Genomic DNA, 17107 nt, shown 5'->3' with positions numbered 1-17107 from the left:
CCGGGGAATGTCGGCATCCTTCCTCCCAGGCTGCGGCTCCGGCTCTGGCTGCCAGAGGCACTGCAGAAGCTGCCCCCGAGAGGTTGGTGCAGGTTTACCTTGGGATTCACATGCCGGTGGGGGTGACTGGAAAAATTCAACTGCTTTGGTGTCAGCGTTATTTGATAAGAAACTTAGAAACTTGTGTTTGCTGGTGTTAATAACTAATTTTCCTTATCTTAAAGATTTGAGGACTTAATTTTTCATTTTGAAATTGCTATCACTATAAAAAGATACATTTACTATTTCAAAAGTATTTACTTTTTTCTGTTTATCTGTAAACTTTGCTTTGCTTTTAATTTTTGAAATGGGAAAATTTTGTATGAGATTTATGTAGTAAAAGGGATTTTAAGAAAGCTTGAGCACAGAAGTACAGCATCTTGGTTAGTTCTTGGAAGTTTACTAATTCCTAATTTTACTAAGTTTACTAATGCTAAATGGAAGTGAAGTGTTTATTTCAAGACAAGCCGAACAGGTAACTCAGTGTAAAACTTTTCAAGTGTGGGATCAGTTGCTGGGTTTGTATTGATTACTGGGCTCAAGCTGTTCCCTTTCCAAAGGAGGGAGTGTCCGATTCCAAAGTAGCCACAGGGATCCTCAGCCTTTGGGAAGGAGCTTCATATCCAGAGCTGAAAAACTGGCACATTACCTCGATTTACTTAATAAATGGAATTTTTCCTAGATGAGTCTCTAACCCCACCTTTGTTTTAATGTGATTAAAGTCTTGGAAAGAAGGCAGCTTTCATCAAAGTGCCAAGTCCAAGTACAAAGCAGGCTGAGAAAGGACCCAGTGTGTGCTCAGGTTGCTTTGAGGGCCGTGAAGGAGCTTAACGAACTGTGTATTAATATCCATAATAACGGGGAGCTATCGGAATGCCCAAATTATTAATTCTCCCCAGGGAGACTGTAAGGACTCCATACCATTATAAATCAGATGAATGTGTGCCATACACTGTGCGAGGTGTGCTGAGCCCCGACGCAGACTCTGAAGTAGCTTTGTAGGGAACAGTGAGACAGGATTTAATTTTTATTTACCCTGAGTCTGGAGAACTCTGCAGGTGTTAGTTCCCAGCAGTCTCTGTGTACAGATAACGAGCTGGAAAATTGTCATCTCCCACCTTCTGCTTGGTGCTGCTTTGGAATTTTAATCTTCTCCCATGCCCTTTTCTCATCTCTCTGCACTCGTGGGGGTTCCCCAGGGAGGGTGGCAAATGCACTGCACAAAATTTGGGCAAAACTGCTGCCTTTTGGAGCAAGAAAATGGGGGTAATGGGGTGAAAGATGAGCAGGAACTGCTTGGCCAGCAGTGTTTTGACCAAATACTCTTCAGGTTGATTTATGCTGGAAACACTCATATTTCAGCTATTTTAGTTTAGAATCACAGCCTAACTAAGCTCTTAGTTAATAACTTCACTAACCAAACTTGCAGTTTTTGAAAGCTGGGAGATCCTTCGTTAAACATCTCATTCAGCTGGATTTAAGTCCCCTTCTCAGCGAGCTCATTCACACAGGAAGTTAATGAGATTTAGCTAATGTGCTTTAAATACATGGAAGGTTTGAGCTCGGCATAACTTTCCTGCTTATCCTTGTGTAGACTTGCCCTAATAATGTTGGTCAGTTATTAAAGCATCGTTCTGGATGGCAGTCAAAATACCAACTACTTAAAAATTCATTAGTGCCTACAAAGAAAGAATATGTTTGTGCTTTGATGAGCTGCTTTGAAGTGAAGAGGGAAACTTCTTAAAGTGCTCATCAACTCTTTTTAAAACCTAAATTTAATTTTTTAAAATTCAAATGTTAGGAAGTTTGGGTATTTTAGCAGCATTTTATTTGTCTCTGCTGCAGGTAAAGAGAAGCGATGCCTTTTTGTGTGGCGTTAGGTTAAGTTTGAAGTCTGCTTTTCTTCAGTCGTGGATGTGGTTCAGTGGAGGAGGGAGATATCTGGAGCATTTAAGGATGTGGTGGCATTTCAGTGCAGCTTCAGTTCATGGGAAGGAACTCGGGGTCCGAGAGGCCCCTGCTAAAGACGAATCACGAGTTTCCTGGGACCAAAGAGGCTGCTCCAAACAGCCCGAGGCAAAACTCGGTCTAAGACTGAAGCAGGAGGATGATTTTTACCATGTAGCAAGAGAACACTAAGTGTGGGTTCTGGGCACCTTTTTCACATCTGTGAGATGGCGAAAATGCCCTGGAAGGCAGAAAAAATGCCTTTGGGGCACTCCTCCGTATGTGGGCAGTGGGTGGGACCTCACAGGTGCCATATCCAGGTACGGATCTGGGATGTAACAGCGTGAAGCAATTGGACTTGTGGTTGTGGTTCTGCAGACAGGACTCTGATGGCATCGTTTAAGTACTTACTGGGCCTTTTTAACCTCGGTGATGAGATATTTGTGGAATGTTTTTAACTGGGGAGAACCGTTTTTTCCTGGGAGAACATCCAGCGTCCCTTGGACACCTCTGAGTAGCAAAGTGGGTGCTCTTTTGGTGGCTTGTAGTTTGGTCCTTAGTATTTGGAAACCCTTTGGTAATGGGCTGTTTCATTTCTAACAGTTTCTCAGAAACAAGTAACTCTAATGTTTATTTATAAAAGCTGTGAAATAGGTGTGAACAGCTGCGCAGGCTGGAGAAGGAAATGGGGAACCATGTTCTGAGGTTCTTCTGGTATTAAAAACAGCAGAAAAGTGAGAACACAGATAAATCCAGTGCCTGGAGCTGATGCACAGCAGACAAGGTCTGGATAACAACGAGAAGATGAGGTTTGGGGTTTTAATACCTTAATGGCACAAAATCAGGACAGAAGTTTTATGTGAGGGTGTAGCCAGTGCCAGTCTGGGGAAAGCTGCTATTCCATAATTAACTGGGAATTGCCTTGCTTTTGTGTGGAATTGCGTCTGGCCAGGCATAGCTGTGCTCTGTAAGCAAACTTTGTCTAATTAGGGCCTCTACAACATCCCTTAATTGTCTGCACTGCTGGAGCACTCCTGTGCCCCTGATCAGTTTGGTGCAGTGTTCTGGGCAAGGAATTCCTTTCACAACTTCTCTGATCTCTTGGCATCCATCCTGTCCCTTCTCTGTGTCTCCCCTTGGAATCCTGGCTGTCCCATGGCAGCTCTGGCCCACAGGGGTGGTTCTGTTCCTCTGTGACTTGTCCTGGAGAGCAGGATGAGCTGCTTGGCCCAAATGCACTTTTTTACCCCAAACAAAGTCAATCCGGTGCGTTTGTTACTGGCTTCCAATTCTTCACAGCTGTGACACTGCAGGAACTGAAAGTTTGATTTAGCCTCAGTCTCTGGTGTGTCCTTCCCACTGTGAGCTCCCCAGTGCTCAGTGCCTTGGGCCTGAGCGAGTGAAGTGGGGTTAGAGCTGGTTTTATCTTCTGCTCAGACTGGGTACATTTAACAAGAAAATAGCGTGCAGGGAGTCCAAGTCCCTTTCCATGCCTCTGTTGTGTGTCTGCTGCCAAAAATACAATCTCAGAGCTAGAGGATGCCTTGATTTGTGTTTAAACACATCATGTGCCTGAGTTTCAGATGTGCCAAACACTTGGAAGTGCCATGGGAGGTGGTGAAATTCCAGAGGCACCTCAAGTGTGACAACTTCTGGCTGAGCATCATTTCTGCTTGCAGGAGAAAGTTGGTCTGTTCACATGAGCCTGACAGCTAATTAAAATAATAAATTGATGATTGTAATTAAGCAGTGACCTTAATTTGATTCTAATCTCCTTAGTGTGGGCAACAGCCAGAGCTCTCTTGGCTCCTCAGCCGTCTGTAGCAGCCAGAAAGGTCCTGGCTGGCTGTGCCATGGCTCCTTCCTCGGGGAGGTGTGACATGGGGCAGTCCCACCGTGCTGCTCCCGGGAGCTTTGCCATCCATGCCCTCCAAAGGATTGCAGTTGTTTCCCAAGCCTGGCCTGTTTCATCACCAGCTGCTTTTATCACCCCACTTGTTGTGCTTCCTTCACGAATATTTCCTTTGTGCAGCAGGGAAGGGCCACCAAATTCAGTCCGGTCTTTGCTTTGCCCAGCTCTGGATTCAAGTGTTAACATTAAAGGCCCTCCCACTGGGCCTTCAGCTCTGTAGGGACAAATTGCCATCACAGCAAATCTGATTTAGGGAATATTTTTAGTGTGGTTCAGCCAAAAACTATAACCAATGCATGCAAGGGAGGTGTCTGTATTACATGGCCTAATCCTTTATGGGTTCATGGCCAGTTCTCCCTTGCATGGTAATAAGCTCTTTATGTCCATCTGTACCTTCTGTCCTGCCCAAGTTAACCCTTGGATCTACTTAAGAGAGGAGCTTTCAGAGGATTTTTACTGACTCCCAGGCAGTTTGGTACCTTGTGAAGTAGCAGCCTTTTGTGCAGCCTGTGGTGGCACAGGGGCAGATTTTCCTGTAGGAAAAGCTTTGTACTCCAGTGGATGTTTTTATTTGCGGTGGAGGTTCCAGAGCAGAGACTTGCAGGAAGAAAAAGAGCACTTAAACACAGTCTTGCATCACAGATCTCCCTATCTGTGATGGGTTTCATCTTTCTTTCCGTGAGCTTCAAAATGCATCCTAACTCCTTTAAACGAAAGAGGAGCAACCTTGGCAAGAGGGAAAATGTGGTGAGTGGTCATGGAAGCATGAGGAGGTGATGTTGTGTCAGACCAGACACTGCCACCTCTTTGTGTCCTCTCCTGATGGCTCCAGAGCTGGAGGGAGGTTTTTGCTGGAGAAAAGGCAAGCGTTGAAGGTGCAGAGTGGCCTTTCCCTGGCCAGGAGGCTTTTCCTCCTGAACTTGCACCTGGGCTATCTCCTGCCCTTTGTCAAAACCGTAATTTTATCTCCAGCACTGTAAACCCCTGGCAGCTCTTGGCCCTCTGTGTTAAGCACAGGTGTGCACTGGAGTTAATTTGGTGTGGAAAGGTGAACTTTAATCAGAGTCCTGATGGAAATTTCACTTCTGGCCTTTCCATTTAATCCGAGCCTGCAGATGACTGATTGTGCTGAGTGTACCTACATGAGTTTTATCTCTTTCTCCATGGCTTTTCAGCTGCTGAGGAGTTGGATTTGCTGTGGAGGGCTGTAAAAATGCCTGAGTCATGTGGTGCAGCTGAGTTCAGCTGGTGGGACACAGGAGCTGATAGGGAATGATACCTCCCAGATAGCTTTAGGCAGCAGAAGAGGTAATCTGCTTCACTTTGATACTCCAGATCGCAGAATCAAAGTATTCCAAAAATCCCTGGTGATCATCTGAGCCATTAAGTGCAATTTTAATTGCTGGGTAGAAGCAAGAAGAGCTGGGAAATTTCTTCTCCTGGTTTTTCTTGGACCAAGCCCTCCTGACACAAACACTCCCTCTCTTTAAGAAGAGTAGCAGTGAGGCTCTTTTTGCCTGTTACTTGGGAGGTGCCTGTTGGGGAGCCCTCATGCAGAGTTCTTTTAGCCGTGTGTCAGCTCTCAGCAGTCGAGACAAGGCAAGCTTTGCTGCTGTCCTGCAGAATTCCCAGGAACGATTCCTGGGAGTGACCTGATCCTGGAGCAGATAGCAGTCCTGCTGTTGTGCAGTGCCCAGCAAAGCAGGATTACAGAGTCTTTTCTTTTTTATCTGGAGGTGCTGGTTAATGCCAGCTAAGCAGCTTATGCTGCCAGAGCACCTTACAGCAGATCCCGTGACTGGCAGCTTTCCTGGCTCCAGGTTTTCCTGGCCCTGGCTTAGGGAGGTGTCCTGCTGCCCTTTCCCTTTCCCTTCCCAGTCCGAGAGGATAAAGCTGCCAGACTAAACCTCGCCTGTCTCCATCACTGATTTTCTTGGAGAATAAAATACGTCTACAATGACAGAAAAAGGCAGATTCTTTTATCTTTGTTCTTGTGTGCTTGGAAGAAAAAATCCCTCGTTGCTCTGCAGTGAAAGCAAACAAAAAACCCCTCCAAAGATCCCAGCCCAGACCCCCCACTCCCCCCAAACCTTTAACCAGTACCTGTCTCCTCTCCACCCTGAGCTGCACTTTGAAGAGCTCTGTGGTTATTGTAAAAACGGGAACGACTGGTTTTTTTCCAGAACAAGACAGTGAGTATTCAAACCAGTCTTCTCCTTCAGTCTTCAGGTGAGAAATAATTAATTATGCTACCTTCATATTTACTTTCATAAACAAATCTTAACCCTGATTTGCAGGCACTGCCTTCCATCCCATCTTGATTTAATTAATGCTTCGAGGGATCTCGGTGCCCAAACAGTCTTTTTTTATGTAACTTTTCAAGAGATACCTACATTGAGGTATCTCTTTCACCTCAAGGAACCAGAATTTTCCAGCAAATGAGCAATTAACAGCTATTAAGAGGTTCTAAAATATTGGTATTCGTATATTAGTACAGTCCTGAATTGCCCTCAGCAGAAGAGTCTTTCTCAAGTTCAGTTATTATTGCAATTACAGTAGACAGGAGCTGCTGGCATTTCCTGAGCAGCATCTGGAAGGAAGACTTAAGGAAAAACCCAAGTCCTGCTTCTGTTCCAATCCAAACCTGTGTTTGTGAGTGCCCATGAGCTCTGTTTCCACCTTAGGGGTCAGCTGAACCTGTCATTAACTTGCTTTTGGAGTGACACCAGTGGGAGTGGGTTCTGCTGCTTGAATGGATGCAGAAAATTCCACTTTTTGTGACTTTCAAGAGACCATTTTTCTGGTTCTGTCCTTTACTTCCACCTGTGTCTGACCCGGTTTCACCTGCAGGTGTTGGCAGCTGCATTTTCTGTTTGGGGCTCAGCAACCAGGTTGCAAAGCTTGGTTTGCTGCAGGATTTTCTGTGCTGTCCTGTGGGAAGTTGGGGTTCAAATACGTTAATTCCTGTTCTTTGATCTTGGAAATGGAAAATGTGGGGATGATAATGGACTGGCTGGGCTAATTTAAGGAGCAAATGGGGGAAAACTGTGCTGTAGTGACCCATCTGGCAAAACCAGAGACCCACTAAGGTGTGGTCTTTCCTGTCCTTGTGCCAAAAGAGAAGTGAAACTAATTAAAATACACCAGTTTGTCCTGAAGCAGTTCTTTAACATCATCAGTCAGATTGCTTGGAATGTTCTTCATACGACTGAGAATTTGGGGATTATTCTGGGTTAGGATGTTCAGCAGAAGGAGCTGGTTCTGTCTGAAATAGGCTCACTGAAAGGCAGGTGTGCCTCCCTGTCCATCCAGTCTGAGCTTCCCAGATGCTTCTTATTTCAAAGGAAGTTTGTTTCAAAGAAAGGATTCAGTAATACAGAGGATAAATCTGCAAGCAGCTCTGCAGATTAAAACTCCTTGGAGAAGCCCAAGTCTTGTTGTAGTGGATGTTCAGCTGTGCTGCACTGCTCTGGATGTGGAGTACAGGTGTGCTTTGTTCCCAAAAAGTTCTGTGGAAATGGCTGTGAGATTGGGAAAAAAGGTTTCAATATACTACTAATGGTTGAAAAACACAGGAGAAGAACAAGATAATAACCAGAGCATTCCCAATGTGAAAGAATTTCAAATACCTTGAATGATAATTACCAGGAAGGAATGATGAGAGTTGGTGAGTCATGAGCACGAGAGGGAGCCCAGGCTGTGGGGCTTGTGCTTTTTGCACATCTCTTTTAGGGAATAAAAAATACCAATTTCTCCCTTCACTCCTAGGAGCTGTTGATGCGAATGATACCCTGATGTCCCAGCTGGACTACTGAGCACTTGTGTGATTCCCAGAGCTGCTGCTGCTTGAATAAGGAGCTGTCCTGAGTTCTTGGCCTGTCATCCCAGAAGCACCTCCTGGGTGCTGCATGCAAGTCCTGGACATTCTGGAAACGATGGGGATTGGCAAGAACACCACTTCCAAATCGGTGGAGGCGGGAGGCTCAACAGAGGGCAAATATGAGGATGAATCCAAACATCCCACCTTCTTCACCCTGCCTGTGAGTAGCACATTCCAGCACTGCCCAGTCAGGCTCGGTGTGAATCAGGGATTAAAGCTCCAGTCATGTTGTACAAACCCTTCATTTCCACGAGCAGTCAGTGACAAAGCTCTGCTCCCCTGAATAGTTGTGTATAAGCACAGCCAGTCCTGCTGTGTGTGGTTATTCTGTGTTCCCAGGACGTGCAGCACCCCAGGCACAATCAGGGCACTGAACTGTCCTTCTGCAGCAGCCCCTGGGGTAGAATCATGGAATCACTGAGGTTGGAAAAGACCTTCAGGATCATCAAGTCCAACCTGTGACCGATCACCACCACGTCCACTAAACCATGAAGTGCCACATCTGCTCTGGTTTTGAACAGCTCCGGGCATGGGGACACCGCCAGAGCCCTGGGCAGCCCATGCCAGTGCTTAACCACTCTTCCAGTGAAGGCATTTCCCCCATATCCAACCTAAATCTCCCCAGCCCAGCCTGAGGCCGTTCCCTCTCCTCCTGTCCCTGTTCCCTGCGAGCAGAGCCCGACCCCCCCGGCTGCCCCCTCCTGTCAGGGACTTGTGCAGAGCCACAAGGTCCCCCCTGAGCCTCCTTTGCTGCAGGCTGAGCCCCTTTCCCAGCTCCCTCAGCCTCTCCTGGGGCTCCAGCCCCTTCCCAGCTCTGTTCCCATCTCTGGACACGCTCCAGCCCCTCAATGTCCTTCTTGCGAGGGGCCAGATCTGGACACAGCACTCGAGGGGCCTCAGCAGAGCCTCCTTGCCCACCTGGGCTCGTGTTCAGCCCCTGTTGACGGCCTGAGTCGCTCAACTGAGAGGAAGAAGCAACAGCAGGGAGACGTTTGCTGTCTTCTACTTATTCACATTTTCAGTTGAATCATTCTGTTGTACACCTCTCCTCTCGAGAACTCTTCCAGCCAGTGCTGCTGGTTCCCCCTGCCCCAAGCTGATACTGCCCAGGTTTTCAGGAGCTCTCTGTGATGGTTTTCAGGAGCTCTCTGCAATGTCTATCAAGTCTCTCTCTATCCCTAGACCTGCTGTTACAGAAATGATGGCTTGTTATGCTCCTCATGTTTTCTGACAAATTGTCAGAGGCAGATGTCAAGTACTGAGGGAGAAAACTGAGTGACACGAGGTGTGATCGCAGAGGAAATGTTTATTTTAAAAGACCTTGTGTTTCTGTTTTTGTTACATTTTTAAGGTTGTAATAAACGGTGGAGCAACATCCAGTGGTGATCAGGACACAGAGGACACGGAGCTGATGGCCATCTACACTACAGAAAATGGCATAGCAGAAAAGGTATGTGGGGGTTCCCTGCTAGGTGAGAACTCGTTCTTGCTCTTTGAGTTCATGATCTGCCCACAGCAGTCTCCCCTGGCTGTGAGAGTTCCTGTCTCAGCAGCCCTGCTGACTTGCAGATTCACATCAGCCTGGGGAGTTCTGCCCTCATGACTCCTTGTCACACACTTTGGTTGCAGCACTTTGGGCATGACTCAGGAAACTGTGGAAGCAGTTAATGCCCTTGGTTTGCTTTTTCCAGCTTTTTTTCTCCATTCCATCATTCCCCAGGCCTGCTCGGTAATAATCCCACAAGCTGAGATAGTGTGAATCTGAGCTTTTGTTTAAAACAAGGATGAAGATTATGGTAAATCTGAGCTTCTGAAATGTTCCGTCAAACTGGCTTTGTGGTATAGCCTTGTCTCTGAAAAGCCTCAACTTGACCAAAGGTTTTCAAATGTCCTGATTGAAACAAGAACAAAACCCGTGGTTCCAAGCAAGAGCAGCGTGATGCTCCTTCCTTTGAGGCCGTAGTTTCTGTTGGAGCAAGGATGGCACCGAGGGATGCAGTTAACATTTTCTAACTCAGACACCAGAAGTCACTCCTGAATTTCAGACTTAAAATACCCCCTGAGCAGCTGATTCTGCCAGAGGCCTGCCAGTGTTCAGCTCCAGAGGAGGCTGTGAGTGCCCCGCTGTGCCCGGTGCACTCCCGGCTCTCACGCTCAGCCTGCCCGGGTGTCTCACTCTCAGCCCCACAGCCATCGTCATCACTCTCATGTTTAGTGGACAGATTTTCCTTGACCTGCCAAAGTCTTTGATGGCTGAATTTTGGAGCATGCTGGGGCTGGAGTGGAGAGGCACAATCTGATAAAAGCCTTGAGCAAAAGGTGTTTGGGTGAAATTGTGCAATGAGATAAGCGATCTCTAGACATGAAAGTGCTCCTGGGTTTTACCACGGCCTGGTTTTACCAAATGTGTGCTTTTCTCCCTTCCAGCTAATCCACGTGATCAGAACTGTGGATGATGGAGAGTAATTCACCTTAAAGACACTGTGAGCTTTTGAGTAACCAGATCTCCTTGAGTTAAAGCTTTGCTGTGACTTATGGTGAATGAACAGGATGGGGAGGCCCTGGCACAGGGTGCCCAGAGCAGCTGTGGCTGCCCCTTGATCCCCGGAAGTGTCCAAGGCCAGGTGGGATGGGGCTGGAGCACCCTGGGATAGTGGAAGGTGTCCCTGCCCGTGTCCCTGCCTGTCCCTGGATGGGCTTTGAGCTCCTTCCAAACCATTCCAGAATTCTGTGTTCATTCTTGGCTATCCATTCCTCTTGAGAGATCATTCACCGAAAGAGCAAGCAAAAGCTCTTGAATAAAAAACCTTTAGCAAAGAGGCCTGAAATGTCCTTCATCCCTGGAGGATGCCCAGGGCTCGCTCTGGCTCACAGCATTTGTTACCTGAGACAGTAAACTGATAGCCCAGCTGAGCAATACCTATTGCTGCATCCCTGTGAAACAAGCAATGCCTTGTTGCTTCGTGGAATAAAGTCACAGGATGGTTTGCTTTGGAGGGGATTTTGCTTGAAGATCACCTCGTTCCAACCCCATGCCATGCAGCAGAGTGCCCAGCTGGGGGCTCTTCATGGAAGGTATTTCTCTAGAGACCTTGTTCCCCACAGCTCATCAGTTCCCTTTTGGGTTTTTCCCACTAGTGCTTCGTACCAGAGCCTTGGTCTTGACTGTGGGGTTTGTTTCTTTGGATTTTGGGATGGGTTTGTTGTGGGGTTTCTTCTCTACCCACAGCATTCTCTGTACATCTCTGTCTGTGTCAATCCCCCTGTTTATACTTACCAGGGAAAAACTGAGAAAAGCACAGCCTTTGGCCAGTTAAAATAATCCAAGGCAGGGTCAGTGTGTGATGAGTATCTGGCTGAGAAGGCACAGCCCATTCCCAGCACTTCCCTGTGGCACACCTGGCAGGCACCGAGGCAGGGTCAGCCTGACAGGCCCAGGCTCGAGGTGCCAAAGGGCCAGTGAGTGCCCGCTGGGGTGTCGGGGTGGCCAGGGCTCACCTGAGTTCTCCAACTCCTCCTTGTTCAGTCTTGACTCTTTTGTGTCTGTTCCCTGCAGCCATGATCTGCCCAGGGCTGAGAGCTGCCTCTCCCAAAGCGATGGAAGTGCCTTTTGGAAGGAATGGGAGTATCCTGGGTGGGATTTTTCCTTTAGAGCCGCTTTGCTGTGTAGCACAAACATCGCTGTGAAGTTTGAAATTGTTTCGTCAGAAGATTTATAACCTTCACTTTCTCAAGGAGGGCTTGAAATGGTTGGCAGTTGTTGATCTGTACCCAGAGAGATCTTTCTCCATGCCATGGACCAGCTCACTGCTTCCCAAGCCCTGTGCCTGCTGCTGGGCTCTGCTCTTTGCAGAGTAATTTAGAGGTGGAATCACAAGTGGAGAGCTCTGAAAGGACTCAGAAACTTGCTCCATGAGCCATGGCCCTCCTGGCAGGAACAGGCCAGCACTTCTGCTTTCTGCTGCCCAAAGAAGAGGAGGGATGGGATGGGATGGGACGGGACGGGACGGGACGGGACAGGGTAGGATGAATAGAACAGCAGGTGGAAAAGCTAAGGAATGCACTTCATGCAACCTCATCAGTCCTATGAGGAAAAATCAGCATTTGGCACCAAGTGGAGCAGTGGGAGAGCTGCTGGATATTGGTCTGGCAAAGCTCGAGGAAGTAAAAAAGAGGCCCAAAGATGGGTTTTCAAAAGGCAGGGCCGTAACAGAGTCATCAGTCTGCACAAATCACTGGCTGGGTGTTTGGAGAACCTGGGATCCCTGCTGCTCTTGGGGTGGTTCCACCAAGCCAACACTGACATGATTCCTGAGGCAAACAGTTCATTTCTGCTGCAGCTCTTCTGCTCTTGCCTCGGGAGCAGATGTTGTAACATCTGCCCCTCTGGAACTGTGTGGTGACCTCTCAGGCAGAAAGCTGAACAAACACAGGGCTTCAGGTGAATCTGTTCTCATGTGGAGCCTCTGTTCCAGGGAAAGAGGGGAGGGATGAGGCAACCAGACACTCCAAGATTTTCTTTGTGGGTGGAACTCAGCTTCCACTCCAAGAGAGACATTGAGGGGCTGGAGCGTGTCCAGGGAAGGGAACGGAGCTGGGAAGGGGCTGGAGCCCCAGGAGAGGCTGAGGGAGCTGGGAAGGGGCTCAGCCTGGAGCAAAGGGGGCTCAGGGGGGACCTCGTGGCTCTGCACAAGTCCCTGACAGGAGGGGGCAGCCGGGGGGGTCGGGCTCTGCTGCCAGGGAACAGGGACAGGAGGAGAGGGAACGGCCTCAGGCTGGGCCAGGGGAGGCTCAGGGTGGACAGCAGCAGGAATTTTTCTATGGAAAAGGTTGTCAGGGATTGGGAAGGGCTGCCCAGGGCACTGGCAGAGTCCTCCTCTCTGGAGGTGCTCATGAAATACGTGGATGTGGCACTTGGAGATGTGGATTGATGATGACCGTGGTGGTGGTGCTGTGTCGATGGTCAGACTTGATGATCTGAAAGGGCTTTTCCAACCTTGATGATTCCATGATTCAAATTCCTGATCTTTTTCATGTGGGTTTTTTTGGTTTTTTTTTTAAGAGAATTGGGTCAGGAGAGAATTTGTTCCTTTTTCAGTCAATGAAAAGCTGTCACTGGTGCTGCAGAGGGGAGGAGGGGTTAGGCAGGGACAATTTCCCTCCTGGCTCTGTGCGGGCGCTGTGTCCTGGTGAGAGGATTGCTCAGTGCTCAGAGTGCTTTAAGGAGTTCTCTGAAGTGAGTGTTTCTATATTTTGCTTTTCTACTGCAACACCCTCAACCTTCCCACAGCACTGTGCTCCCCTATGCTCCCTGAATGTGAATTATCCCAGTGGATTTGTTTTCCCAACAGGAGGCTGAGGTGGGAGGGGAGTGCCAGGGCTCAGTTTGGCTCACTGACCTTGGAGGTGACACCAAATGGAGATAACCTAAGTGTAATCCATGGATGTGTTGGGATTTTTGGAGAAGTAGAGACCATTTGAGGCAGTTACGAGTCTGGCAGGGTTCCCAGGCTCCGTGTGAGGCAACTTCACGTGGGCTTGCTGTGTCCTGGGGTGGATTACGGCAGGGAAGTTGTTGTATAAGGTAATTTTTTAGTTGCTTGATCTGAAATTACAAAATCTGATACCTCCTCCTGCTTTTATTGTTGTGCTGGGGCTTTGGAGCATTTGTGGGTTTGTTCTCAGGAATTTCCAAACCAGAGAGTTGGGGGGAAAGGTTTCCACTTGGTTGTGAAAGAGAAATGGCAGAGCTGGCTCTTGTTTTAATGGAGACTCTGCAGGGGTGTTGATGTGGGACTGTGTGTGGTCATTTGTCCATTGGCTCTCTGGAACTGGGGCACGTGGTAGGGCACAGTGTGGTCTTGCCTCAGTTCCTGGGGGAATTTAAATTCCTGGAGGAATTCCGCTTGACTGATGTAAATTGGATGGGGATTAATTTGGTTATAATAATTGGCTTTTTTCCTGACTGCATAAATGGGGGGGTGGAAGCAAAAACGATAAATCCTCTGGCTAAAAGTGGTTAACCAAGATGAAATTGGGTAAAAATAAAGCAGGGAAGCAATTACCATAATGAGGATTTTTTTTTTTTGCCAGTGATTTCAGTCTCTGATGTAAGGACAGAGCCCTTTAGAAACAGCCAGGGTTGGCTCTTCTTCTTAGTTCCAATTCTTCTCTGTTTTCTTTTTTTTATTATTTTTTTGGTTTTGGGTTTTGGTGGGGTTTTTTAGCAGTCCTGTCATGATGAATCCATTTTTGGGCACCATTTGGCTGCCCGATCAGTTCTCTCATAAATCAGCAATTATAAATGAATAAGCAGGGAATGGCTGTCAGAAGGGAACGTGTTGGGTACAAATTCAGGAGCTGGATGTAAAAGGCTTTGAAAATGTCACAAATCAACGTTGCTTGGGAGTGCTGAACCAGCCCTGGGGTATCTGGGAGTTGCCTGGCAGCTGAAATTCACTTTATTCCTGTGCAGCAATAACCTGCTGTTGTCCCTTGTTCCTCCCCCAGAGCTCCCTGGCAGAGACCCTGGACAGCAGTGGCAGTTTGGATGCCCAGAGGACTGACATGATTTACACCATTGAAGATGTTCCTCCCTGGTATCTCTGCATATTTCTGGGCTTACAGGTACATCCTAAGACACAGACAGTTTTTTCTTCTGTGACTTCTAAACCTTGCTGAGGATTTTCTGTCCAGTTCATTTGTTTGTGTGTGTGAGTTTTATCCTTCTTCACTCTGAGGTGTTTGAAGAAGGTGCTAAGAGGTTTCTTCTGAAGCTGATCACACTCTGAGATCATTGTTTGATGATGATCTGAGCTTTCAGCTCAGGCATTTGTAAGATTCACTCAAATATTTAGTTCTGTAAGCTGCCGTTAGTAAATGCGTGAGCAAAGGCTCCGTGGTGGCCTTCACAAGTGACATTGGGCACCTCTGGAGTTAAAGATGGAGAGAGACAATGGTTTAGACCTGAAATATTGAATATTGAAAGGGGCTGCTGTAGTTATTTCAGTTCTGGGAGCATCACCCTGGACCTGCCTTGCCACTTCTGTGCTCCTTGGAGTACAAGCTTGTGCTTCCTGCAGGGAGTGGAGCTGTGGTGGGCAGCTGGGCCCTGCTGCCAGCTCAGCCACTGCTTGTGGGAAGCAGAGCAGCTCCTGTTCCATCTCCTTCCCTTCTCCAGTGGAAGTAATATCTGTCCCACAGGAATGCTGAGAATTTGGTAATATCTGCAAAGGACGTTGAGATCTCCAAACAAATACATTCCAAAGCATCCTTTTAATTCCTGCCTTTTCCTCAAGGACAGGCAGTTCCGTAGGAATTCTGTTTTTACATGTGTGGAATATGGTGAAAATTCGTTTGTTCTGCTTTTAATGTGCTTGGCTTGAGGAAGGATTAACGAGTGCCCAGTTGCTGGTCCTTGGGAGCTCGTTTGCATGTGCTCCAGGTTCTTTTGTGAGCCAGTGGACCTGAGCCAATGTGAGTGAAGTTATTTCTCTGCTGCTCTGGGCTGGAGGCTGCTCCCAGCACAGTTACCTGGATACCTCCTCAGGAGAGCAGCTGCAGAGCTGTTCCAGTGCCCTGTGTATCCCACAGAAACTGGGATCACGGGCAGCAGGCGAGCGGGAGCTCGAGGCAAATACTGAAAGGAAAGCTCAGGACAGGGCAGTGAGAGCTTTGGGGGGGATTCAGAAGCAGAAGGAAAAGCCAGTGATGAATGAATTTGCTGCTCAGCCCTGGCTGCAGCACTAACCCAGCCCTGTGCCCCCAGCACTACCTGACGTGTTTCAGCGGGACCATCGCCGTGCCCTTCCTGCTGGCCGATGCCATGTGCGTGGGCTTTGACCAGTGGGCCACCAGCCAGCTCATCGGGACCATCTTCTTCTGCGTGGGCATCACCACCCTGCTGCAGACCACCTTCGGCTGCAGGTGAGATCTGGGACTGGGGCCGGGTGTTGGCCTGGGGATAGGGCGTCCTTGGGGATTTCCCAGGATCCAGGAGTGGGGGGTGTTTCCAGAGGAGAAGCACGGAACACTAACGGCAGCTCAGGTACAGGGCAGTTCGGGAAAGCTTTTGGAAAGCTGCTCCCAAAAAAAGGTGGATCAGAAATAAGACGAGGCATCCCAAGGGTAAGAAAATACAGCAAGGACAGGGGAGAAGGAGGAGGGAAACCCAGGAGACATAGGAGCTCACTCCTCTGCCTTGTATGAAGAGTTCACTCTGATGGCAAAACAACAGTGTGAAAACTGTTGAAAGACAACATTTTCTTTCCCCAATGAATTTTCTTTCAGTAAAGACTCCCTAGAGTTAGTAATCTTCCAGCCTGGTTGGCTCTTTGTGCTGTAACCATAAATCCTCATCTACCTTGTCTGGAAGTTTGTCATATTTGGGGGTTTTTTTTCCATAACTAACCGTGGCTCTTCATTACTTACTAGAGAGGGATTTGGGACTCATTCAGAAAGGAGGGGACCAAAATTATGGTGCCATAATTTTGAAATTCTCTATTCTTTGTGTATAATCCCACCCCTGCCCACCATCCTGTTGGGATTTTTCCCTTTCCAGTGGCTTCCACTTGCACTGTACTTGCATGTTGATATCCCTGAAGGCCACATTGTGTTTGGGTCTTAAAATAACTTGTGTTCAGGAGAAAATTTCCACGCTTGGATGTTTTATAACTATTTCCCATGTGATGGTGGGTTTATGTAAGGCTGGGAATGGGATACAGCAGCACAGGCCTCTCAATGAGATTTGCAAGTATTCATTGGCAAGTCTGTCAACTGCAAAGTATTTCAGCAAATAAAGGTTTCAAAAGGTCAAATTCCATGGTTTAAGGGTCCTTAAAGATGGATTTAGCTCAATTACAAGGCGGAGTTGTGGTCAGTTTGGTACCCAGACCAGTTTTAGGAATTCCAGCTATTCATTAGGTTATGTAGCCAGCCCAGAGCTTTGGCAGGGGTTCAGGGTAATTAGTTGAGACTGTGACTATCAAATTCAGCTTTAATCTACCCCGGGATGGCAGCGCTGTTGCTGTGCCCATCACTGCACTGGCTCAGCTCCCACATCTGTGGGACATGTGAACATAATGAGACATTTCCAGATGACTTTGACTGCATAAAAACTCTTGTCTTCACGAGGGCTGGTGCCAAAACGGAGCCACTTGATGATTTAGACATGAAATTTAAATGATATCCCACTCATGAGCTTTAGTACTTTAAGCTTTTGGTGCTTTAGCTGGCTAGCAATGAGTGCCTGGCTTAAAATCCGTAAGTCACATTCCAAACTGCAGCTGTCTCTTGAGAAAGAGGCAGATCTTGGTTGACTGATTTTGAGC

At 47.8% G+C, this 17107-nt stretch overlaps 1 protein-coding gene across 1 annotated transcript in view; it reads left to right on the top strand.

Moving 5' to 3' along the window:
- The window catches only part of SLC23A2 (solute carrier family 23 member 2), a 48910-nt gene that overhangs the window by 14438 nt on the left and 17365 nt on the right, over nucleotides 1-17107 (top strand). Inside the window, exons 2-5 of the mRNA XM_082298418.1 lie at nucleotides 7667-7938; nucleotides 9130-9228; nucleotides 14289-14405; nucleotides 15547-15704. Of these exons, the coding sequence (XP_082154544.1) occupies nucleotides 7807-7938; nucleotides 9130-9228; nucleotides 14289-14405; nucleotides 15547-15704 (506 nt within the window). The 5' untranslated portion in view covers nucleotides 7667-7806. The remainder of the gene's footprint in view (nucleotides 1-7666; nucleotides 7939-9129; nucleotides 9229-14288; nucleotides 14406-15546; nucleotides 15705-17107) is intronic.

The sequence above is a fragment of the Coloeus monedula genome, assembly GCF_965178545.1.
Source record: "Coloeus monedula genome assembly, chromosome: 28".
In the NCBI taxonomy this organism is placed as follows: Eukaryota; Metazoa; Chordata; class Aves; order Passeriformes; family Corvidae; genus Coloeus; species Coloeus monedula.
The sequence above is the reverse complement of the archived record's forward strand: the minus strand, read 5'-3'. Positions and strand labels throughout refer to the sequence as shown.